The sequence below is a fragment of the Acipenser ruthenus genome, chromosome 3, assembly GCF_902713425.1.
Source record: "Acipenser ruthenus chromosome 3, fAciRut3.2 maternal haplotype, whole genome shotgun sequence".
NCBI classification, from domain to species: domain Eukaryota; kingdom Metazoa; phylum Chordata; class Actinopteri; order Acipenseriformes; family Acipenseridae; genus Acipenser; species Acipenser ruthenus.
In genome coordinates, this window is record NC_081191.1 from 7576427 (window position 1) to 7603617 (window position 27191).

The 27191-nt window shown below is 37.9% G+C and overlaps 1 protein-coding gene across 2 annotated transcripts in view; it reads left to right on the forward strand.

The window, feature by feature from the left end:
• The window catches only part of LOC117435465 (rap guanine nucleotide exchange factor 5-like), an 80698-nt gene that overhangs the window by 23883 nt on the left and 29624 nt on the right, over positions 1-27191 (forward strand). For both annotated transcript variants that reach the window (XM_059011648.1, XM_059011640.1), the window contains exons 7-11: positions 6838-6886; positions 9918-9994; positions 14455-14583; positions 24688-24818; positions 25338-25435. In XM_059011648.1, coding sequence (XP_058867631.1) covers positions 6838-6886; positions 9918-9994; positions 14455-14583; positions 24688-24818; positions 25338-25435 — 484 coding nt within the window. The remainder of the gene's footprint in view (positions 1-6837; positions 6887-9917; positions 9995-14454; positions 14584-24687; positions 24819-25337; positions 25436-27191) is intronic.

A 27191-nucleotide genomic window follows, 5' to 3' on the forward strand; every position in this document is an offset into this window, starting at 1 on the left:
TGTGTCCTCCGTACTGCGTGTGTCCTCCGTACTGCGTGTGTGCTCCGTACTGCGTGTGTGCTCCGTACTGCGTGTGTCCTCCGTACTGTATATATGCTGATTTGTGGTGTTTTGGCTTGGGACATTTTACCAATAACTTGCTGAAAGTAATCAGTCTGCATCCACTTGTCTGATTTCTACAACTTGTCATTCAAACGTGACACTAGTTACTATTGCTGTTGTGGTTACTGTATTGCTGCTGACAGTAAACGCTGTTTTCATTATTATTATTATTATTATTATTATTATTATTATTATTTTTCAATGTGTAACTTTATTTGCTATTCTAAATTTAAATAGATAGATTGAACGTATTAGCATCATTTTGTTAGCTTTAAGAAATTTGTATTTATGGTATTTTTAATTATAACTTTAAAAAAAAAAAAAAGTATTTTGTTTACTTTAAGAAAGCAGTTAAATATAACCACCCTTCCGTCGATGTGGGGATAGATAGCTGATAATTTAATACAAATTCTCTTAGTATTTCCCTTATGATAGGCATTGTGATATGCAGTGCTGGAATAAAGCTGGCTGGAGTATATCCTTGCTGTGGTCCCCTGACTTTAGTAATTGTCCATACTTCCTAAGTGGTTTCCAAGACATTCATTAATGTATAATGAAGATGCTACAACAGCAGTGATTAAACTGTGGTTGCCTCAGGGACTTGTTGTACTAGCTTTGCATTAAATTGAAGCAGTTCTCGCTTCAACTCATAAAAGATTATATAATAAGGTTTCAATTTGTTTTAAAATTCATCAGATAATTAAGGTTGTAAACCTACAGATCCAGAACACAAAAAGAGTATTAAGGATTGCCTGCTTTTTTGGCTTTATTGAACACCATTGAGCATTATGTACAGCAATTAGTCAACCCTTGTCTCAGGCAAACAAATTGAAACTGATTTAAGACCAAATGATACAAAAGGGACTTTAAAATTGTAGTACGAATACAATACTCTACTAGTGCTCATATCTTTTTGTAAAATGTTAATGTACATAGAGTTAACAAAATAACTCCAGTAAATCTGTGCTTTTCCAAAGACTGACAAGTTTCCAATGTTAATTAGAATGCAGGGACCCAGCAGAAAGATAGCACTGAAATATCTGGAAGTTACAATAGATAAATTGAGTTAATTAATAGTTATGAAGAAAAGCAACAACAAATGAATACACTTTTACAATGTGTGCTCATTATGGAAAAATATTGTTGATAAGATTTATTAGGTTTATCTTTGCCAAAGACTGTCTCAAAATCTAGAACAACAGAATTAACTTTTTTTCCTCAGTAATTTACTATTTCATTTATGTAGGAAGTTTCCCAGAACAACTTAAGGAGGCTTATGAACAGATGTGTCCTGCCATTGGTAGCTGTCATTACAGCTGCCCTTATATATATATATATATATATATATATATATATATATATATATATATTAATTAGATAAAATGGCGGCATCATAGGCAGCGCGTGAGTCTTTCGTTTGGGGAGGCTATTCCACACTCTTACCCCAACTCGGCTCATCGTGCACCAGTGACCCCTGTAGCCTGGCCGGGCGCCTGTGGACTTGTCTGTAAGCTGTCCGAGAGCTGCGTTGTCCTCTTCTGCTGTAGCTCTTGGGTGGCTGCATGGTGAGTCAGCAGCGTGAAAAAAAGTGGTCGGCTGAAGGCACACGCTTCGGAGGACAGCGTGTGTTCGTCTTCGCCCTCCCGAGTCAGCGCAGGGGTGGTAGCAGTGAGCTGAGCCTAAATATAATTGGACATATCAAAATAGGAGAAAATAATAAAAAATAATTGGCAAAGACTAAATTTATTAAAAAATAAATAAATAATCTGTTAACCTGTTCTGCAGTCCTACAGTACCTACACCAATTTCAAACACCATTTCCATCACTTCACACCAATTTAAATCAATTATTAATATTGACTATTAAGCTTCTAAGCACACACTATCGTACTTATAAGCAAGGGGCATTCAGTGTATTTCATAAGGTATATTTGCAAAATAAATAACTGCACTCTTACGGTAAACTTTCGAATATGTATATGGGGCTCAGATCGGCGAGAAGAATGGACGTTAAACCAGCCAAGCATTGTCTCCTCAAATTACACTGACATGCAACTAAATCCTGTATTTTGGACCTTGGTGATACTGCAACAGGACCGTCATAGCCTTGTTTACCTGTGTATCCGAAAACTGTCTTTGGTAAGCAAAACCATTCATTTTCATCAGAATATTAAAATACATTTTCATATTTAGAGTACAGTAAGCAGACAGATGCGGTTTTCTGCTTTCCTTACAGACACTTTTTCAGAATTTCAAAAGACCCTGCTTTCACTGGAAATGGAGTGAAGGACTGGAAAAATCTGAAGAAAAAACTTCAGAAACATTCATAATCTGGCACCACAAACAGTGTTCTGAAAGGTGACATTTGTTCAAACAGACGAAGGAAGTATGTTCTGACTGTAGCGTCAGTTATCAAATTCTCACAAAACTGTGGTGCGTGAAAACAGACAGTATGCTATGAAAATATTTTGCCGCAAGTTCTGTAAAATCACATTCGAATCAAGCTGTTTGTATGGATAACAGCAATTCGAATAAATGTAGAAATTGTGCAGAGGATGTTCTAGGCAAGGAAATGAGCGAAAAGGATTCCGAGTTTTCGTCGGCTGCCTCCTGCAGCGGTATGTTGGGCTCAGATTGGCGGGAAGAATTGATGATAAACCAGCCAAGCATTGTCTCCTCCAATGACATTGAAATGCAACTAGCGGTCTGGTGGTTGTGCAGTAGGAAAATGAGAAATATGTTTTAGACCTGCTTTGCGGGCTTGCGGGAAAAAAGTAGATCTTCTTTCACAAATATTTTTGTGTTGGTCAGAATAATTTCTTGTGAGGGTTTGGGCAATTTATTTTGGGGAGGCTTAGCCTCCCCTAACCTCTTATACGCGGCGTCTATGATCCGCATTTAACTTTTATCTCTTTAGAGCAGCATTCAGAAACAACCAGTGTTTAAATTGTGATTTTAAAAGACATGGAATGGTCGTGGCTCGTGTAAGGTTGTTGAAGGGGGGTGGGGAGTGCTAGTGAGTTAATTCGGTGTGCGTTCTAACTTGGTTGTCTTGTGTTCTGGGCTGGAGTAGCAGCATGATACAACAGCAGACATATGCACCTATAACCATGAAAATTATAACTGAATAAACTTTGACATATCATTTTACTATCGATTCTGTGCGTAGCATAAAACGGTGCTCTGTGATTGGTAATTTATACTTTATATCAGAAGACCAGGAACGGAATCCTACTTACAATCAGAAGACCAGGAAAGGAATCCTGAAGAGGCGAACGCCGTTCCGGACCGTTGCGCGCTAATTTAACCCCCGGAAACAATTATTTAGTATAATTGCACAACGTGGCATATTCAGAGCTCATTTGTGTTGAAATGTTGGCATACATAGAAGTAATCAGTCCCAGGAGAATACATCAGCATACAATACTAGATCCGTGCATTCCACTATCTGCAGCCATTATCTTACACAGACATCGTTTTACAGCAGCATCTGCACTATGCTGTGTGAAAAGATGACAGGCATTTCTTATTCCTGTTTAATATAGTTGAAAATTAATATTTGAACAATCCATTATTGAGCAATAAATGCAATTTGTGATTATTGAACCTTAAAACACAATACTGTGCTCCCTCGTATGGTACGTAACCAGGAGGACCCCGGTTCAAATCCCACTTCAGCCACTGACTCATTGTGTGACCCTGAGCAAGTCACTTAACCTCCCTGTGCTCCGCCTTTCGGGTGAGATGTAGTTGTAAGTGACTCTGCAGCTGATGCATAGTTCACACACCCTAGTCTCTGTAAGTCACCTTGGATAAAGGTACGGCCAGCAAACCAGTGAATACTCCATGTAAAAGTTTAAATTAATTCCAAAACCAATATGCACCAGCTGCCAGTTTGATCATTACTAATGAACATGTATTTTGGGAATGTCCATTAGTGACAAATCTCTGGTCCCAGGTGGCCTCCTTTCTCTGTGGTGTGTTGGTGGTGGCAGTGCCTCTATTTCCTTCCCTTTTTTTTATTCTGGAATGATTCACCAGCGTTCCAGCTACCAATCTCCCTTCAATCAGGCATGATCTTGTTCTCCTGGTTCACTCCAGATACCTCTTACCTTTTATTTCATTTTTTAATGGAAAAAAAGATTAATAGATATTTTCCTGTGACGATAACAGCCTAGGTGTCTGCTGCGGCTATAGTAGGCAAACTGATATTATGTAATACACAATTAAATTTTTGCCTGATCTTTTTCACTTATTGTAAAGTGTTCAAGTTTTTTATTGACTGTTTGCTACTGTCTGCTTAATGTTGAATAAATAAAGATAATATTATTGGTATATGTTATTTATTATTTCAGTAAAATATATACTCAAGTATTTTCTGTAGGGCATTAAAGAAAGTCTATCTATCTATCTATCTATCCTATCTATCTATCTATCTATCTATCTATCTATCTATCTATCTATTTATAACATTTGGATTAGGAAAATGGCTGTGTACCAAAAGGAGCAAAAAGAAAAAGGTAATGTAGGTACATAAAAATTTGAATAAAAAACAAAAATCAATAATATCAGGATGTTTGACCTCAAGTCCTTCTTCAGCTGGATGGAAGAAGCAGTGTATATATCTTTACAGATGTATTTTATTATTATATTAGATAGTGTTATGTTTGACAAGTTATTTTCTCATTTTAGAGTATTCTGAACATATCAAAGCTTTTGGTAGCTGAAGGGAATAAGAAGCCTCTCACTGTGAACTGAAATACATGCATTTCTTTGTGAAATATTACATTAAAGCTTTTCTATTATATACGTTCATTGTTACCTCATTACGAGAACTGTATTCAAAAGTGTGGGTTTTAATAATGTGCAACATTTATGCATAATAGCAAGCATCTCATAAAGCTGTAAACATCTGAGCACATCAATAAGGGCCATCATAAACCAGCACATTGTTTTACTGGTCAGATCAAATCCTCACATCTGAATATCTTTTCACATCTGTGACCTATTGTATTATATATATTTTTAATAGCGCTGATGGGTAGATTTTCACCTGAAAAGCATTAAAGCAGTAATTCCACTGTGGCTCATTAAAGAAAAACATCTTGACTAAATAGCTACTGCCCACCAATGTCATGTGCAATGCTGCTGTGCTATCTGATGAGGAAAGAGCTTTTTTATGAGCCATTAATGAGACACTAATAATCATTTAAGCACAGTTTAGCACAATCTTAAACCATGATACAGTCAGTGCTGTTACATCTAATTCTGCTTTGTTGAAATTGATATGAAACTGGGGCTGTTGGAGAGTCACAATAGCACCATGTGGGGTCACCCAACTCACAATGAAAATATTTAGCAAAACTAGGAAATACAACTGATGTTAAGTATATCAAATCACACTGCCAGATTGGTATTGATTGATTCTCAATGACAGTGTAAGCAAGAGAAACAGAGGGACTGGATGGTTTTGTGTTGAGTATTTAACATGCTTTATTGCAGGCGCACCCCTAATTAACAGTAGCTGCATTTTTAGTTTTGGCAGATTAGCTCTTTGTAGTAGGAATGATAGTTTATGCATATGCACATATGAAATGTTTTCCACATGGCTGTGCATTGATGCATTGAGATTTTAAAAATAAATAAAGAAATAAACACCAGTAGCCTTCATATGAAGGTAGTAGTTCTAGATGGCAGTGTGCTTTACTCTCAGTTCTTTTCCAAACATGGTTTCACACGCTTTTCCTGATACCAGGCATGGTCAAATTGTGAAGCCGTTTTCTGTGGTTTAGACAACGGTCTCTACTGAAATCTTGACTGCTGTGTTGTAGTCATAAACCACAATACAATATCAGTTGGCAATGATTTAAAGTCACTAATTGTAGACATGCAAACCGCAGAACAGTATCACTTGGAAATGATTGCAAGTCATCAGTAATGACCTGAGTGGAAGACAAACAGTCTGCTCTGAAATGAATGGCCCTGTAAATATTTGGGAATTGTTCCCTCGTGAAAGCATTTGTTACAGTCTTGCAAGTACTGAAGAAAAGGGCTACCTTTGCTATTTAGTCCTGGGCTTCTCACAAGTAGTGTGCCAGTTGAAATCTTATCAAAGGATGTGGTGTGCTTGTGGCTATAACATGTTGTAATGCAGTCCTTCCTAGAGGAAATATACCCCTGCATCATGTATCTATAGTCCAACCATGTACCATTGTTCAACCAAGGTAAAGATGCTTTCACCCAGGAGCTCATTAGTTTTTGATATCTACTCAAACTGAAACCATGTCTCTTAATATCACTGGAGTGGGTCTTGGTTTTAGCCTATACTGGGTGTGAACCTGTGAGATTTGGGTGAGATACTGAATCACTCACACACTGTAAAGATAGCACATTGATATGTATAGTTTGTAATCCGATGAGATATAGAGTTGATTGAAAAACACTGTATATGCGTGTGAGTGAAGACGCTGCACGATATAAAAAGGATGGAGAAATGTAAGAGAGTTCTGTAGTAACATGTTGTTTTTAAAATATCTATTTTGTGTTACACTGTACTAAACAAAATAAGCACTTTGGGAAAGAAAATGCTACTTCTTTCACCATATTTAAGTTTAAAAAAATATGTTGACTAACATCATTGATCTGAATCTCAAGGTGACACTGGTGTTAATCTGAAATAAAGAGCAGGGTTTTTTTTATTAGCAATTAAAATCATTTTTTCATTCCGGATATTAGGTGCAGAACGAATTGGTAGCTGCTCTTGCACGGAAAGCAAGGAAATCATGTAAGTATTGCTACTATTATGCTCTATGGTGAACTTGTAACAGTAGCTTATTATAGTTAAAACAATAGAAACTACAGTATAAGGCCTGACCTTGGATCTCACAATGGAATGGGAAGAGCATGGGACTTAAAATACACTTATGGCTCTAACTGTGAATAAACCTTTGGAGTTCTGAGGGCAATTGTTTCCTGATTATCCAAGGTGGGTCTAATATGCTGATTTTGCATAAGAGTTATTATTATTATTATTATTTATTTCTTAGCAGACGCCCTTATCCAGGGCGACTTACAATCATAAGCAAATACATTTCAAGTGTTACAATACAAGTAATACAATAAGAGCAAGAAATACAATAACTTTTGTTCAAGCAAAGTACAAGTGTGACAAACCACAATTCAATAATACAGCAGATAATAGTGATAGTTACATCAGGATGTGATTAAATACAAAGTACTACAGGTTAAACACTTGGCAGATTACAGTATTCTGAAGTACAGGATTAAATGCAGAGAAATAGGGGGCAGATAAGAGCAAAATAAAGCACATTTACATGAAGGGTGATAGTGTCTCAGGATACAAACAGAGGAGTTCTACAGGTGCTCTTTGAAGAGGTGAGTCTTAAGGAGGCGCCGGAATGTGGTCAGGGACTGGGCAGTCCTGACATCTGTAGGAAGGTCATTCCACCACTGCGGAGCAAGGGTGGAGAAGGAGCGGGCTCTGGAGGCAGGGGAGCGTAGCGGAGGTAGAGCTAGTCTTCTAGTGCAGGCGGAGCGGAGAGGTCGAGTGGGGGTGTAGGGAGAGATGAGGGTCTGGAGGTAGCTGGGTGCAGTCTGGTCAAGTTCAGATGCCCAGTTCATAATTATTTATTCTTTTTCCTCATTTTGTGTCTTGTATAAACCTCTGTGAATTTAATTTACTGCAGTATTTAATTCCCTTGGCTCCAAATATTCTCAAATACTAATTTTATGATGCTGTACAGTTGTTAAAAGCCTCCATCGTTGAATATGCATTAAGTTTCTTATAGTATTTCTAACCAGTGCAGGCACATACAGAAGGTCCTCAATTAAATCACAACATCCAGCGAAAAAAGTAATAGATCACCTACCGGTACCATGAAGAGTCAAATAAGATACGAAACGAAGCAGACAATCCATTCAAAACACCACAAACCATTAATAACATGTTTACAGTGATTCAAATCTGCTAATATCAATAGCGTGAGGAAATTATTTTTCACCTGTTATAATGCTGCAATCGTGTTTGGCATTTTCAAGAATGAAAGCCTAACGTGATATACTGTATATCATAATGAATATGTGTTGCTTCAGTTTTACATGTTGGAAACTAAAATCAAATGATGCCTAACTAGCTTCGTCTGGATTTTAACTTTAGAAAATTAACGCAGTTATTATGTTCACCCGGTATAGTGTGACAGACAATATTCCAGTTAAATGTTCAACCAAAAGTATTTTGACACAAAACAGCTTTATAGAAAGCATATATTTTTTTGCTGGGCAAGCTAATACATTTATTAGAGTGCAAAAACCATGAATGAGAATGGAATGCAAGCCATTAATACCACAACATGCTTCAACACATGTGGCATATTTTTCACTTTGTTATATAAGAGGGCATTTACACTAAATAAATATAACTAGTTTAAACACATTCTCTTCAGTAGTGATGTGTTGGCGTTTATAACACCAACACCTGGGATATAGCCATGACATCACTGGCAGAGAGGTGCTTTGGATCTCCACCCTGTTGTTACAGGACAGTCTGATCTTGAAAAGGGTAATTACATCTCAAAGTAGCAAGGCTGGAAGATGTGTCTAGTTTATGTGATGTCAACCAAGAATTCAGTTCGGTTAACACTTTTGACACCTTTCCTGCTTAATCGTTTCTTGCCTTTGTGAATAGCTTAAGTTGTCCTTGTTGTATTCTATGAAACACACAATTATTTTATGACTACCATAGATTTTGAATGACTACCGTATCATTTGGTTACCCAAATTGCCCTGCAAATATGCGTCAACCTCTTGTTAAAATAACTGTTCGGCCTGCATGCCCAGCCATGCCTTCCAACTGACTGTCTGCAAAGGTGCCCATTGTGATTGTGGTTTTGTGACGTGAAATACTTTCCACTGAGGGCTACGTTAAAACCAGAACAATGATTCCACTTGTGAACTTGATAGGCCCGATACGGACCCAGGCCTTTCTGAATGAACCCACGCGTTTAATTTCTGATGCTGTGTCACGGATGGCTGGGTGGGTGACGTCACAGACCAGGAAGTATACACAACACAACACAAGGGTGAGGCGCAAATGCGCTCTTTCTTTATTAAATAAAATAAGTCAAACAAACAAAAGTCATCCAAAACAAAACGCCACGATGGCCAAAATAAAACAAGTACCGTGCTGGTGCAACTCCAGTACTGTCTTTATACTTCTCTCTGTCTCTCATTCTCCGAACAACCCTTTCTCCCATTAGCCAAAACTGCTGGTATATATATATATATAGTGGTCGAGGGATTAACTGGTTGTCAGTTACCTCGTTTATCCCTCATTCCGCACAGGTTTTTCTAGTGAACATGGTCGACAGCCAGTTGGTCAATAAATTACTAGCTGCCGACCACGCATTCTCACGTGATGTATTTGGCAGAGACGAGAGGCAAACATCGTCCCTGCCAAACTACATTTAACTTATTAAAATAACAATACAAATACATGAAACAATAACAATAATAATAATAATACAAATAAACACAGGGGCGGGGGGTGTACCCCGTCACGTGCAGTTATGAAGCTGTAGTCTTTCTGAAGGGGTGCCTCTGTCCCTAGTTTCTGTTGGGTTGGAAGCTGCATTCTAGGCAGAGTCTTGGTTTCTTTAAAATGTAGGGGGTAGATTTAAAAGCCAGTTTGAAAGCTCCAGATAATATGAGCGATTATGAGAATACTGAACTGCCGCCCAGTCCCTGTATGTTTCCAAAAGTGGGGCAGCTAATAAGTGTTTGTGGTTATTTATTTCTAGTGGCTCAGGAAGAGGAAAGAAGTGATTCAATTGAAGCTGTGCCAGATGAGCTCATTAACTCAACTAATAAAGAAAAGGTAAGATACAACTTTGATTCTGTCTGTGACTTACAACCAGGTACTCCTTAGTCTTTAGCTTGTGATATATTCCTAACACTGTTTTAAAAAGTAAATCTTCAAAATATTAAAAAATGTCAGTGGAATAGGAATATAAAATAATAGTACCCGCAGCTTAGTATTTTTTTCCTCATGTTTGTTTGCATTACTTTCACAAGTGTTTCTTTATCTTGATATTGTTCTTTTAATTGAATGCATTGACAATCAAATAATATATAACAGAAATTCAAATATTTTACAATTTAAGATTTTAAAAAATGCACAGAAAAAAAGCATGGAAAACAAATAAAGATATGTTTAATGTTTTAGGTGCTGGGCAATCTCTTCTAATTTGTTCTGCCCCTCTGACATTAAGATTTATGAGATTCAATTTTTCATGACAAACAAAGAGGCTGTATTAAAATTGTCTGGGAACGCAGTGTGCCAGCACTGAATCTGCAGACTGTGTGTCTGAAATAATATACAGTACAGTTGGTGTTCTGCCCTTACACACATAGTTTTTTGTTTGATAATACCATTGTACTGCTATGTTTTCGATGGGTAAAACAGAAGTATTATAAATGTAGCAATTTCATGTATTGGATTGATGGAGTTCTGTACTCCCAAGAAATGTAGCATGTCGGGTGCTATCCCAATGATTCATTCACATTAAATGAATAAATAAACAATGCATATAAAGAAAAAAAAAATGTCTCGCTGACTCCTTTTTAAAAAGGACCCGGACCTTTTCTTTAAAACACACACACTGTTCCTATATACAGTGCCTATAGAAAGTCTACACCCCCTTTCAAAATTGTCACCTTTTGTTGCCTTATAGCCTGGAATTAAAATACATTAAAATAGTTTTTTTTTCATTTATCTACACATCCTACCCCACAACTTCCAAGTGAAAAAAATATTCTAGAAATTTGTAGAAAATTAATTAAAAATAAAAACTGAAATAGTTTGGTTGGATAAGTGTCCACCCCCTTTGTAATAGCAATCCTAAATTAGCTCAGGTGTAACCAATCACCTTCAAAATCACACACCAAGTTAAGTGGCCTCCACCTGTGTTAAATTGTAGTGATTCACATGATTTCAGGATAAATTCAGCAGTTCCTGTAGGTTCCCTCTGCTGGGTAGTGCATTTCAAAGCAAAGACTCAACCATGAGCACCAAGGAGCTTTCAAAAGAACTCCGGTACAAAGTTATTGAAAGGTACAGATCAGGGGATGGGTATAAAAAAAATATCAAAGGCCTTGAATATCCCTTGGAGCACGGTCAAGACGATTATTAAGAAGTGGAAGGTGTATGGCACCACCAAGACCCTGCCTAGATGAGGCCATCCCTCCAAACTGGATGACTGAGCAAGAAGGAGACTGATCATAGAGGCCAATGGCAACTTTGGAAGAGCCACAGGCTTTTATGGCCAAGACTGGTCAAAGTGTGCATGTTACAACAATATCCCAAGCACTCCACAAATCTGGCCTGTATGGTAGGGTGGCAAGAAGGAAGCCATTACTCAAGAAAGCCCACCTTGAATCCTGTTTGAAGTATGCAAAAAAACACTCGGGAGATTCTGTAACCATGTGGTAAAAAGTTTTGTGGTCTGACGAAACTAAAATGTAAATGATCTTCACTTTTTCTAGGATATCTGCCTTTTCAAAATATTTTGTACAAATAAAAATCTCAACACTACCACACCTTTGATTGTCTGGAGTAATGTGAAACGTATTCGTTTATCTAATACGTCATTTACTTCTGAATGTATTTGTGCTTCATGTTTTTAGGATACAAACCACATATTACTTGGATAGTTTGCTGGACATATTACAATCGTCATCATCTAGATGTTTGATGTTTGTCCATGTGTTATACTCAGAATTGTATAGTGTTATGTAATTTGAAAGATAGCAACATTTCAGTTTAGTTGATGTCTAATAAGTGGTTTTCTGTCTTACGAAATTTTGAAGCCAAGCTTGAGTTCTTGTGGTTCAGAAAGCAAACAGCATTTCTGCAGTCCTTCTTTCTCTGGAGTCTCAGTGCACGGGTTGGGTTGGCGCTGTCACACTTTAAAAGCCATTCATAAATTGGTGAACCTAGGGTCAGATATTCATTGAGTTGCCGAGCCAGGAGTAGGAACCCCAGGGACTTGCTACACTGCAGTGGTTGGGTTGCCATGCAGATATTCTTTCCACCTCAGTGCACTCCCAGTAAATACCAGGGAAAGCCTTTTACTGTTTACTAAATTATGCATCTAAAGCTTCTTATTACATCACTAGAGAAGTGCCCAGCAAGAACGCCCGCCCCGCCCCCCAACCCCCACCCAAAAATAAAAACACCATCAGAATTAGGCAGGCAAAAGTAATGCTGCAATGGAGGACTTACATAACGAGTTGTAAGAATAGTCTTCTGCCATGTGCAAATGTGTGACATTTGTTAAATGATAGGTAATGAAATTGTGTGTACTGCTGTGATAGATGACAATAAAAAGAGACTAATGAATGCAGAGGTTAAGTGACTGTGAAAGACCATAGGCTGCTTGCATCTGTAACGCATTGTTGAACTCGTACAAATCAGGGCCTGTTTCCAGTGAACATTGAAGTAAACTGATAGGAGCTGTTACAAGCTGGCAGCCTGTGCTGCTGGCTTATTGTCCTATGCCAAGACTGACGATGTTGCCAGTGAGATATGCTGAGTGCTGTGAAAATCCCAGATAGCACTGGCTCTGCAGTTTTTTTCCCCCTTTTTGCTACTACTGCAAGGAAACTGCTTAGCCAACACAGTGAAGCAAAAACAAATATAACACAAGTTGGTTTTTTTTGTTTTTTTTTAATATGTCTTGTTATCTAATCATAGTTTAAAGTTCCAAGGGAAACTGCAGACATTTCAACTAGAAACTAGCATGTAGGTCGTCAAGACCAGTCAGGATTTTGATCCAGATGTGGCATTGGTTTTATAAAGCTTTTATAAAGCAGCCTTTGAAGACTTTAAACATCATCAGTCTTTAAAATACAGTCAGCTGGTGTTTGCGGTTAACAAAGTCTTGGGTCTGTGTCGTCGTTAAGTGGATTTTACTCAACCTGCAGTAGATGCAACAAGGCTCGGGGAAATCGGTCACCAGTGATTGTATGCTAAATTTATTCATAGACTTTGGAGTGCCATTTTAAGGACTAGCTGTAGAGGATAGACATACAGTACCATGAAAACACAATCAAAGCTGGCATTATTTTGCAGGCAGGTGCATGACTGAACCATCCTTGGATGGCAGTCACTAACTAAATTGTAAAGTGTGTTGGTGTGTTGGAAGAGGGGGAAGTTTACCCTTCTGTTACATCACTATTATTTTTTTTTTTTAAATAGTGATGTGTTCTAAGTAATATAAAGGAAAATAATCCTACTGTGAAGATTTCTTCTTGGCGGTAATGGCTATATTCATTCACAATTGCTTAAAGGTGACTGGCTTAGGTTGGTTACACCTTAATTATATGACACCAAGCAATTCAATGATAACGTTGTTTTCCTATATTGAAAATGCCCATGAGGTGGAATAAAAAGCGAATGTGCTTGAGACACACTCACACACCTGGGCCCATAGTCACAATCCCCTGTGACCCAGTCCCTCAGGTAAAATAAATTGTTCATCCATTTACATAATTTTTTTCCCTTGGTAAGCATAATCAAGGGGCACAGCATGATTCATCTGAACCAGGCACATATGTTTAATAATAAAACTGTTAACATTCACAGAGGCATATAGTCAGTGCTGAATAAATAACCATTTATTTTTGAGTAAATAAACTATATATTTTGTTTGAGAGAGTGTTTTTTTTTCACTGTTGTTGTTTTTACAAATTTCAAAAACTAAGCTTTGCTGGCCTGCCCTGGATATTGGTATTTTCTTTTCAAACCGATCATTATGACTTTTGAAAACCATTGTACACTTCTGTTTTCTCATGGCATTGAGTTATAATTTATCACCTTGTATGCCGTGAGAGAGCACAGGGGTCCCTCCAGTGAAAATATATATCTAGCAAAACAAAATAAACAATAGCCACCAGCCCCTGTCGATAACGACTTGCATCACAGCATCCCTTTCCCCCCAGCCTTGGCAGCCGCCTTCCCATGAGCTTTTTTAACTCCCATCGTCGGGACCTTGTGTGTAACAGGAAACAGCTAACAGAGGCACAGGAGGAACCTCTCTCAGCTGTGAAGCCTTGCACTTTCACTCTGCACTTTGCGAAGATGTTGCCGAACACATTTCTTTTAAAGAGGCAGGACCCCCCACTACGTACCTAGTTAAAAGGGCTTCCAGACACGGCTCATTTCTTTTGGTTATACTTTTCCTGTGGTGTTCCTTTTAGTTTTGATTTATCTTTGAGGTTATCATGTCCTGGGACTGTGGATTAAAGTATCTCTTTGCTCTCTCCCCAACTCTCCAGCCAGGGGCTGTCTGCACTCTTCACGATAGGGATGATATCAGCCGGATCGAAATGGTTCAGAGGCTGGCCAAGGACAGCTATCGATTCTTGCAGACTCCAAACAACACAGCATCAGACAAAACCTTTGAGGTGAGGTTTAAAAAGAAAATCACTTAACCGTGTGTTTGAATTCCTTACTGATTGTAATTCTTACACAATGCCAAGACAGTTGTTTCCATTTGCCTTAAAGGGGTCCATTAATTGGTAGATTGCTCAGTGGTTGCTGCCGGTTCTTTGCCATCATTCTGTTAAATATATTCATAGACTTTGGAGTGTCATTTTAAGGACTAGCCTCTAGGTTTGTGGCTGTGAATCACAATGTGTTGAATTGTGTTAATCCTCAGTGGAAGCCTATTCCTTCTTTCAGTGCTAAAGAGCAAAATTAAATCCAGCCTGTTTTTTTCCCAGTTTCTTTCTTTCTTTACTTAAAAAAAATGACAATATGTTGCATACACTGTGGATTTGTTTGCAGGTCATTGATTTAAACTTAAGACCAAAAATAATAATTATAGTAGATGAAGATTGAGTAGAGCGTTATTTTATTTAACTGACACACACACACACATCTATATATATATATATATATATCTATATATACTTAAATCCATGATCACTGTCTGGCAACAATTCACAATACAAAATAGTGTTTTGGCAGCAAAGTAGTATACTACATATGTTCTCAATGAAATGCAAAACCTGCGTGCATTTAGGTTATGCTTTTTTCTAAACAAGTTCAACTTAATAATACTAAATCACACTTAGTAGAGGCATGGGTTTTACTGAAGAGATGTCATTATTACCATACCTAAAGTTTGCCCTATGGCACATTTTTTATTTTATTTTGCCATTAAGCTCCCTGACGTTACTTTATTTCCGAATTCATCTAAAATGCTGTAACATTACCTGCCGTGGCATTAACTACCATCTCCTTAGTTATTTTATATATGTACCACCAAGCTGGTAAATCTACACATATACAGGTTAATTTACACATGAACCATAATATATATATATATATATATATATATATATATATATATATATATATATATATATATATATATATATATATATATATATACACACATATATATATACACATATATTGTAAGACAGCAGGGAAGGGGTTAAATCCTCCCTGCAGAAAACATGTGCGTAGGCACATTTGTTTAGTTTAGTTGTTTATTGTATAATTAGATTTGTTAATTGTTTTATTATTAATTATCCCCTGCACCTGGTAGTTATTGTTAAATTAGAACCAGGTGCAAGGTATTAAACGAATACAGTCAGTGTACTCGGGGCTGCTGTGGGTAGAGCCCACTTGCCAGGGTGTGCAGGCGTACCAAGGGTAAGGTACTGTGAAACCTGTGTAGGTGTGTTGGTGAAATCTATGTTTATTTTGTTAGAGTTTGTGTAGCAGGTAAACGGCTTAGCCACCCTGCAATTTAGTTAGGTTCCTGTGTGTTTAGTTAGTGCTCGTATAAGAGCTAGGTGTTTATTTTGTTTTGTTTATTTTGTTTATTAAAAATAGCGCGTATATTATATTTTTTTCTGCAGCCCCAAAAATGGCTAGATTGTCCCTCTAGAGCTGAACCAGATAAAGTTGCATATTAATAAAGTGACTTGAGTTCACGTATTCAAAAGATAACATCGTTTGTCTGACTGTTCGGTCATTCAAATGCCAGCTACTGTGCTGCATCAACAAAGTAGCTACTTAACATGGTATCAGAAAGATTTGTATGTCCTGGGAGTGATTCTTTCTTTGTGCGAAAGAAGGCTAGTAACTCACTATGTATGAATGCTTTCTCCAATGTTCAATAATAAATAGATTGCCTTAAATATTTCAAAGTCACTGTATTAAGTGATACTTGAGACATGGTATATTTTAATAATCCTTGCGCTTAGAATACATTCACCTGGCATTTACAGTGCCCATTAGCATTTAAGCAGTACATTTTTTTTAACCAACTTAGATTTTTTAGCAATATCTTGATACTCCAGTTATGTTGGCACTTTGTATGGACATTCTTTTGCATGTTATCAAGGATAACATTAAGTAGGTCATAATTAACTATTTCTTGTTTTGCTTGGTTGGACTAAAAGGCTCTCTGTTCAGAACTGCATCTCATAAAACGACATGGGCTTTTTACATGGGAGCTATTGAAGGCTATCTTGGGAGCCAACTGTTTAATTTTGATTAAACTATGTTTTTATGCAATAGTGACATCTAATTGGTTGTTTTTGATGAATCAGAGCGGGGCCATATTTAATGAGATTCCAGTCCACATGCTGTGGATGTAGGTCATATCCTGGTGACCTCATGGTAAAGGCACCTGCATTGTGTTGTTAACTGTATATCCTTGGGTGGGTATGTTACTTAACATGTGTTGTTGTTGTTCTTTGCAGATACTGTAGTTGCACAGGACAGAGGTCACCAAGCTTCTTGTAGGGAATGTAACACCTATTTGTATTTGGCAAGAGGCAATATTCTTTTTGATGCCCCCAAAGCAGATGGCCCTTGTTGTAGCATCACAGTTGAAATCTCTGTTAGCACAGCATGCCTCTACTCAGCATGCTGGCTTATTGTGGCTGGAATGCCACCAGTTTATCCTGAGGCAGAATGCACACCTATCATCTATATTACATGCCTGAGGCATATGCAGTAATATAATAAGCCACCACTGTGACCCCTTAATTGTTTGGCAAATCGCATTTGCCTTGAAATTATATTGGATAAAAATGACCCATCTGCAAGATGGTGAGCAGCCACATGGATTTTATTTGCAGGAAGACAACAAGAGATTTAGAGGTATTTTCTTTAATATTTCAAATGTAATAGTAGACACTCATCAGCCAAACACAGTGGTTCATTCCTGAGTAGAGTTTGTGATGTAAGCACATTGTCCCCTTGTAGATTAGCACAGAATTAGAAATCAAAAAGTCAAAGGGTTGACATGTCAACTCTTAGCTGGCACTACCAATTCAGAATCACAGTGGAGACCTGTGATTGGCCAAGGCAGTCTCTTGGGGTATTCTTTAAACTAAGCCTGACAGCATAAAACAAAAAAAAAAACACATTTCACACAGATTGTTAAGATGCTTGAATTAATATTTTCCATTGTGGCAATGTTCTTTTACAGGGAACACTTTTTTTATATATATTAACATAACTTAAACTAGATACTACTTGTACACAATGAGAGGCAATAAAATCGTTTTTTTTAATTTATCAGATAGGATTACAGTACATACTGCAAATTCTAATACCATCTAAAGTGGCTTGGACATACTTTAGAATAATTTGAAGGCAGCAAGCCAATCACATAGACGTCAGCTCATGTTTGGCTGACCTTTCTGATTGTAAATGTGGTGTTCTTTGAGCACTTTGGGATCGTTCAGTACTGTTCTTTCAGATGACAAGTGGCATATATCTTCCTTTTCAGGCGTTAAGTCCTTGTCAGGTTCGACACAGCTGTTTACAGATGTGCCATCTGCACCCTGTCAAAGCAGAAGGCTTGCAGATACAGTGTGTACCCAATGAACAATCCATTCCTTGCATATTTAAGACACTAATGTCTTATTGCTAGGAATGCTGAAAATGATCATCAGTCACAGCTCTTGTTTAAAGAAATGTTAGCAAGTTGGATTGAGTTGAACAGACATTCTTTTAATTTGCAGTAGATGTTTAGAGCTTTTTTTAAATGTACATGTTTTGGGATCTGTCCATATTTGTGTCAAGATGTGGAACTGAGACATTTTGTCCAAATGTGTCACACTATCCAGGCTAAACATTTTTGCTGTCAGTAAATGGTCATGGTAAGAGCTCAGCAATCCCAACTTCATATTCAATTTGAGTCCATATACTGAGCGTAACTTGAGATCCCATGTCCACCCACATTAATGTAGGTGTACGTAATGTAAATTGCTTGATTTGTGATCACTTTTCTGAAGCACTGAAGGTCAGTTTAAGGTGTGTTTCTGTTGAGCTGGTTTGTACCAGACTATTGTTCCATGTGTTGAGTAATTTCCTGTGCACTCCTTCCTGCTTTTAAGAGTATTTATGTAATGCTGTCAGTGTTCTTTATCAGTCTTCATTTCTTCTTTGTAACTTGTTTGTTTCATAGCTCAGTGACCTCCTCTATAATGTTAACAATTTTGCAAAGTCTGCCCCCCCCACATCAATACTATAAAAACAACAAGAAAGAAAGTAGTTGCAGGCAGGATGAGTTTGTTCCGTTGTGTTCAGTTTGTATTGTAATATCGATTTATATGTTTTATTTTGAATTCACCTCTTTATTTAAGCCAGTTTTTGCCCCTGCAGTGCATCATGCTGTGCTATATTGGATTCCTTTAGGCCTCGATTTTACATCTTCCTAGAACCTTTGCTGTGCCCCGGTCTCATCTTCAGAATTCAGTGAGCCATGTGCTGATCAATGCTCTGGTGACATACAACCCACCCCCTCCATTTTTGACCCCAATCTTCACCCACCCCATGAATGGCCCATGTAATTTGCTTTTAAAAGACATGAAGCAACACCTGGAAGTGATCATTTTGATACCTCAAGACTAACTTCTAAATACTTATACCTACTGTCTGTATACCAGTGACAAACTCCATTCCATAATGGTTACAGGAAAGACAAGAGGCATGTATGTGTACAGAAAATAGGTATGTGAAGATTAAACTAGTCTGTAAAAACTTGGTGTATAATATGTCCCTTGTGTAGTGTCTTTGTCTTGGAGCTTACACATATAGTAAGCTTTTCTGTATGCCCCTATACCCATAGATCCAGAATATGAAATCATAGTATTACAGCTTGGCTGTTTTTGGAAATCAACATTAAGAATTCCATTTACAGGATGTTTTGGGCTGTTTTGTGGAACAGGCTGCATGAAAGTCAGGTGTGCATACATTCAGCACTGCAGGTTACCTTCTCTGCACCTGGGAGTGTTCTTTCACACAGTGACAGTGAAAGATTAGCCTCTTGCACAGGCCAGCTACCTCTGCACATTACCTTGAAGAACCTAATTCTCACAATATATTTTTAAGGTATAATCAAAAGGTCTTACAGGAAAACAGCATTTAAGGAGATCAAAGTACACCTTATAGGATTTTGTGCTTGAAGCTAACAGTGATATAAACAGTTTTGTGTGACTTGACATGTGCAATCTGTGTTTATTTTCCTTACTTGAACAGAAATAATCCTGCTAACTGATGCAGTTCATCAGGTCTTTAAATTCATTGCACAACTTTTCATCATAGCTTTGCTGCTGGTATTTATATGGGGCCTTGTCTGAAGCCATTTGTCATATTTAGGACCCAGGGGTGATGGCTTTCAGTCTGATTTGAACTAATCTGAAAATGTTTGATTTCAATGTACCGGTACATTGATAGTTGTCTTTGAACTATAATAAACTGCACCTATATTATTCTGCAGTAAATATAAACTCAAGCAATCAACTGTTGAGAGAAACACCTGTGAGAAGTCTAGTGTGTTACCCAATATAAATATTTACACATCCTGGAATCTGGCTGAATTCTTCCCTTTGGTTTGTTGAACATGCTGATTACATTGTTTCTAAAGATCACTGGAAAATTGGAGCACTCTGTAGGAATAGGAATGATCTCAGTTACCAGTTGCTGCAAAGATGTGGTACATCAATGGATCATATTTTTTTAACTGACTCGGGACAGTCCTTCCAAAAACAACAGGGCTTATATACAGTACATGATTAGATAACAGACCATAGATGTTTTTGGAAAGGCTGTCCTGAGTCCTTGTTGTTTACAGAACAACAAGGCAGTACAAGCTTGTTTTAAGACAATTTGGATTTCTTTATTCTCGTATACTGTAAATCAAAACTTCTAAATCCTAAGATGTAATAAGAGCTGATGTTACCAGTTAAATCTAGCTTTAGGAGTTTGGTTATTATCTTCACATTTGTGAAATTCATCAGCTGCTTTGCTCACATGTCCAGCCTCAAGACATTAATCTAAGATGCTACTGTAGACAATGTATTTGTTCTTGCACTTGGTCTTTACAAAGGTTGGGCGTGTTTTGTCCCTGACAGTCTGGGGCAGTGTGGCCAGTCTCTGGTTTGAGATGTTATAAAAGTTTACCGCTGTAAGATTAATTGCGGATAGTATTTTTGCAGTTTTCCCATGATTTTCATGTGGTTATACTTTGCATTCACCATAGGTTACGCTGGTTTGCTATATTTTATAATATGCTATCCTAAAAAAATTCAATAACAAATCCTGAAGTAAAATGTGCTTCGAAATTGTTGTGATAAAAATCATCCCTTCTTCAGTAGAGATGTGCGTGTGTGTGTGTATATTGTACGTCTCAGCAACCACACCCTTTGATCTTGTGTAACACTAGAAGCACATCTAAACACCAAGGTCACAGACAGCTGGATTATTACAGCTATTTGGCTTGTAGCACATTGTTAAGCCATCATCATGATTCCAAGCACTGTCATCTAATGATGGTTGTAGCAAAATGCTTGGGTTCTAAATCCCAGCTCAGTTTGAGATTGTGTACTTCTTTAAAGTCACCATAAGGATAGCTGTGCCATAATTACAGTTTAATCCCAGCATGTGTCACCTTGGACAATTCTCTGACTTGACCTTGTAACTCACCAAACTGTAAAAATGACCCTAGACCAGAAACAAGATGTTGGGAGAAAAATGTAAATAATTAGTCAGTGAAGCTAACAACATTTTTACATGCATCTTGCCTTTCATTCGCAATGGGTCTCACATGTGCATTTTTTAAAGAAACAGACATGTCATAGGAAATCTGCATTTTCAATTAAACAATTATAGACTTAGATCATTGAACTCTCCACCCCTTCAATCATTATCAAACTAGGTGCTTCCTTTAATGACTGACATGGTTTGTAGCCAGTGACATGCATTGACCTTGAATACATTCATTTCCAGCACTGTGTTTTACAGAATAAAACATGATCTTATTATTTTCCGTCCTCAGTGAGCAAAAAAAGGCATGTCTTTCCTATACTGTGTAGGATACCATGCTCAGCTCCTGTTTACTTGCAGAATATTATTATTATTATTATTATTTATTTCTTAGCAGACGCCCTTATCCAGGGCGACTTACAATCGCAAGCAAATACAAATACATTCAAGTGTTACAATATAAGTCATACAATAAGAACAAGAAATACAATAATTCTCAAGTGTGACAAACCACAATTCAATAATACAGCAGATAATAGTGATAGTTACATCAGGATATGATTAAGTACAAAATACTACAGATTAAACACTTGGGAGATTACAATATTCTGAGGTACAGGATTAAATGCAGTAAAATAGGGGGCAGATAAGAGCAAAATAAAGCATATTTAAATGAAGGGTGATAGTGTCCCAGGATACAACAGAGGAGTTCTACAGGTGCTGTTTGAAGAGGTGAGTCTTAAGGAGGCGCCGGAATGTGGTCAGGGACTGGGCAGTCCTGACATCTGTAGGAAGGTCGTTCCACCACTGCGGAGCAAGGGTGGAGAAGGAGCGGGCTCGGGAGGCAGGGGAGCGTAGCGGAGGTAGAGCCACTCTTCTAGTGCAGGCGGAGCGGAGAGGTCGAGTGGGGGTGTAGGGAGAGATGAGGGTCTGGAGGTAGCTGGGTGCAGTCTGATCAAGGCATCTGTAGGCTAGTACAAGAGTCTTGAACTGGATGCGAGCGGTGATCGGGAGCCAGTGGAGCGAGCGGAGTAGTGGAGTAGCGTGGGCGAAGCGAGAATAGAGTGCTGGGAGTTGCAGGGGAGCTGGGATAGATGTAGAAAAGACATACTGCTTATAAAATTATTGATTTAGCCGTACAGATTTTTTTAAATAGTATGTCATATTGCTGTCTTAGAATGAGAGCCTATGTGTATAATACATATTATAATACATATAGTACGTCCCCAGTCCTGTATTTGATTACTGCATTCTTTACAGTAGCCTGCTTATTACTTCCTATAGTACAAGACTGAAGCTGCTTTATTATGTGCAATGTGACTTCATATTGAAGCACAGGTATGTGTTGACAAAATGTTTTTGTAAATGTGAAGTTTGCAAGTACAATATAATACTTACTTTTGTAGTGTATATTTTTTAAAGGCATTTACTGTTGATAGCATAGTTTGTGTTTAAATAAGTTAATCAGATATTTAGTAAATGCTTAGCACTTCAAAACGACATTTATTCAATACAGAACTGATTTTAAATATAAACCAGTTTGTGTCGTTATTTTGCTTTATATTATAAGTTAACAGCATTTATGTATGTGGGGTACATTTGCACCCCTTTCCGCTTTCCAGGTGAGATCAATTATTGCTGCTGACAGAGGGTTAACTAAACATTAAAACACTTCCAGGTTTTAGCCCTGCCCACTTAATCAGGTCACATCATCCGAGTAAAGTATTGGTTTCCGAGCATAAGCACGGGTATGAGTAATGGGTTCTCTACCCACTCCTGCCCTTAAGAGGACTGGCATTGGGATACTTTTCACTTTGGATTTATTTGTTGAGTTGGCTGACATTTTCTTTTACATCAGACCAGGAATCTGCCTAAATGGTAGTGTACTTCCGCATACGTACAGGAATTCACTATATGACATTACAATATTTTATAGTTTATGTTATAGATATGAAGAAATCATGTCTTGTTTGCAGGTGGCATAGTATAGTGCACTGTGATTATTTGTTACCACAAAGTAAAGGAGTCCTTGCACAGTATTTATTTGTCTGTAGTGACTGTCTAAAACAATATGCTGGTCTACCGTTTAAAACAACATAGAAAATGTTAGGTAATAAAAGCTTATACCACGTAATGATGTCAAAGAAGCCACACCACGCATGGGCTGTAAATTGTTAATTGCATTATAGTTTAACACAAGATCCTTCTGTGAAGCTTTCTTTGTGCTTCAAATTAAAGAATGCCCACTAGCATAAGGTTTTAAAACATAATTATCAATGAATAATGCGCTCAAATGCACAATAAGAGCAAGGTGGACCCCTTTTGTGTCTGAGATCATCCATTCAGGCATCCCTGATTTATTACGAATGTGTTGTGAGTATTAATAGTTCAGAAGGAGAACAAAGAAGTAGGGAGGGATTTAGAAGAAGCTGTGGACCTCCCTCTGCTTTCCAGTGAAGCAGACAGAGATATTTGATGCATGAAATAGCTGAAGGGGAGATGGAAAGAGCCCCCTAGAGTTGCATGATGGACAGCGAGACAACCAAGCATGCAGTGCCTACTGTACATATGATATAAGCTGTAAAAGCCTAAACCTAATTGGCTCATTAGTGGCCCCTAGTCTACTGTATGTCAGGAACCATTAACACGCTGTGCAGTCTGTGCTAAAATACCACAGTAGGAGGACAGTTAAAATAAGAACCTAAGAGAAATGTTTAAATATTCACAGGGAAAAGAAAAGGATCAACTCTCCATATCCGCTAACCCCTGCCCCCCCGGCCAAAAATCGTGTTTGTTTTATTTTTATCAAAGGAAGGTGTATTCAGAAGATTTAAGCCATGTACTGTACCGGATGGAACTAATGTTGCCATCTGGCCATTGTGGATTTGGAAAGTCCTTTTCTAAATGAATGTGGTCTAAAGAAAAATGTATACAAATGTGAAATGTACTGATTTCTTAGCAAAACATTACACAAACCACGTCATTAGCACTGGAATAAAAAATACACACATCATAATCCATGGACCACACTTCCATGAAACTGTTTCCTTTCTTTCTTTCTTTCTTTCTTTCTTTCTTTCTTTCTTTCTTTCTTTCTTAGTAAAATACATTGTCCTTGGCTTGGTGGACCTCAGGGTATCGCTTTCTAACCATTTAATTGGGAAGGTGGGATCCAATTTTCCTTTATCTGTACTGTGCAAATTACAGGATTTTTTTTTTTTTTCTACAAATGTCACACTGAAAATATAAAAACATTAAAAAAAAAACCCCATAATCTAATTATCGTTCTTCTCAAAAGAAACCACAATATTGTTTCCCGTGAAGGAAATTGTTTTGGTTGTTGTTGGACTTCACCATAGATTTGCAAAGCTCTGCACGTTATATTGAAGCATTGCGTTTCAAAACAGTTTAATAAATAAATAAATAGGCTCCTGGGATTCTTCAAAAGCTGCTGTTTCACCACCACCGTTCTCTCCCTGTTTCTGCTACAGAATGATGAAGTGAGCAGAGTGTGTCTGAAGGAACGAGGCCAAGACGTCCTGGTGCTTCAGAGGGTGTCATCAGAGTGCCAGGCCCCTCCAGCTTCAGCTGGAGGAGGGAGGGAGGAGGAGAAAGACAGGAGGTAAGCATTTCTGAGTCTGTTTTTCTGCCTCTCTCTCTCTCTCTCTCATGCTCTTTCTCTAACACACACACACACACACACACTCACTGACTGCAGCACACTTAACAATCAGATTGAGTGTGTCGGCTCGCAGTGATCTGGAGCTGAGGCAGCAGCAGGAGAGAAGGGGATGTCCTACTAGCATGCAGGGACTCCTGTACAGCAGCAACAGCGATAGCAGCAGCTGCAGTAAACAGAGACAATAATCATGGGCAGCACCCGGTTGAGGGTGTTTGACCTACGTTTGGAAGGCAAAGTGGTCCCAGCCACACTGGTAGAGGAAGAGGATGAGGAGGAATACAGCAGTAGTGGAGAGGCAGCCTTGCCCACCTTTGACGTGCCTTATTTCAGATACATTGATGATGAGGAGGGGGAGGAGGTGGAGGAGGGAGAGGAGACAGAGGAAGAGGAGTGGAGCAGTAGCCGTTCACTCTCCTCTACTGAGGAAGACTCAGCCGACTCCTCTGTTGTTTCCGACAGGTACGTGGTGGTGTCTGGCACCCCCGAGAAGATTCTGGAGCACCTCCTGAGCGACCTGCGGCTGGACGAGAGCCAGGGACCCCAATGCAAAGAGACTGGTAAGCCATCCTGTCATTGAAGTGCAATTCTTTAACAACCAATTGAAACCGTTTGCATGTAACTTTGTATTACTTCTTGTTGAGGCTGCTTGTGATCCCAGCTTTATTTTGTTAGTAGAAAGTAAGTGGATTTGTTGTCATGGTAAAAAGATGCCAACTTTGTTACTGCAGCCTTCTTGTTTTGTTTTCAGGAAATTCAACCTAAAAATACCAGAGCATTTTTTTTACCTACCTTTATTTATTAGAAGACAATCTTTTTATTTAGAATGTGCAATAAAGGATCGTAATCTGTTTTTTAAATCTATTTATTTATTTTATTTTATTTGTTCATGGGTTAAAGATCATTTAATATTCCAATTTAGTTGTTTATTGAAGACCTAAGGTGCTATAAGTGTAAAGAATTTAAAATTGGAACACATTAGACATTATGCTAAGGTTGTATGTAATGACAGATGTTATCACCTTCTGGAAGAATAACAATGCGCCGGCAAGTGATAGCATTGCTGCAATATCAAGGAGCTGTTTGTTTAATCTCAATATTGTTTGTCCTTGTTTCAAACAATGAGACAGACAAGCGGGCAGGCTGGTACCTTTTTGAAAGCTTCAGGCTGAAGAATTAAATGTTTTGTGTTTTGTTACAGATTATTTCACAAGTGGGAATGTTTTCTTAAAATGGGTGGTCTTGGACTCTTCCTTTCAGCAATCGAATCTGTCTGCGCTACTTAACTCGGATGTTTCATGCAAAATAAATCTATCTTGTCTTCAGAGACTGTGCATGACTGTATATGGGAATACCGGCATTATCAACAGACTTATCATGGGTTTTTAACATTTGCTGAACTGTCCACTTCAGCATCTGTCCACTTACTATAACAAGATAATATGGTATATTTAAGAGAAAATGAATCAGAGAAGTCGCATATGACACACAAACTGAGAACAAACAAAGAACCCATCAGTTCTGATTTATCTAGTAGAATTTTAACCATTGTGTTATTTTAGAATGGCTCGCGTAGCAAATCACTGCCCTCATTATTATTATTATTATTATTATTATTACAAAAACCTACGCGCATAGTTTAATCCCTGAAATTGAACGAATGTGTACATGTTAGTGTCATCACAATTACATCAATTATTATCAGACCCACTGGAGCTGTCCTCAGAAGCTTTCCTGATTACATTCACAAGCTTCTGCTGTGCTGTGGGTCTTGAAAAGGCTACTGTCTTGGGAACTGTCAATGTCATCTGCTGTGTTTGATCCAGGAAGCGAGAGGGTATGGGCTATTGGTTTAGCCTGCTGCTGAGTTTACATCCCTAGCATTACTACTACTATTATTACTACTACTACTACTATTACTACTACTAGTAATAATAATATGAAAACCAATAGTAATAATAGGATTTTAGCAGGGAGATACTGTACATACAGTACATGATGTGTGATGATCATCAGCAATGCCTTTGCAAACAGCCTGGCTATTTATATTTTATACAAACAATATAGGATCATGCTTAGCCAGCCCTTGGGCAAACAAGAACTGCAGGATATTACAGCTGTAGGAAACAGCCAGGGGGAGAGGTATAGAAGGGGATATTATTTACGAGTGCACATAACAAAACAAATCGCTGTAGCCAACCAGATCTGTAATCTTCATACGGCATTGTGAAACATTAACAGTAAATATCATTATGTTAATACTTTGTATTACTTGGAATTGTCTTTCAATACAAAATTTCATATCACTAGCAAACA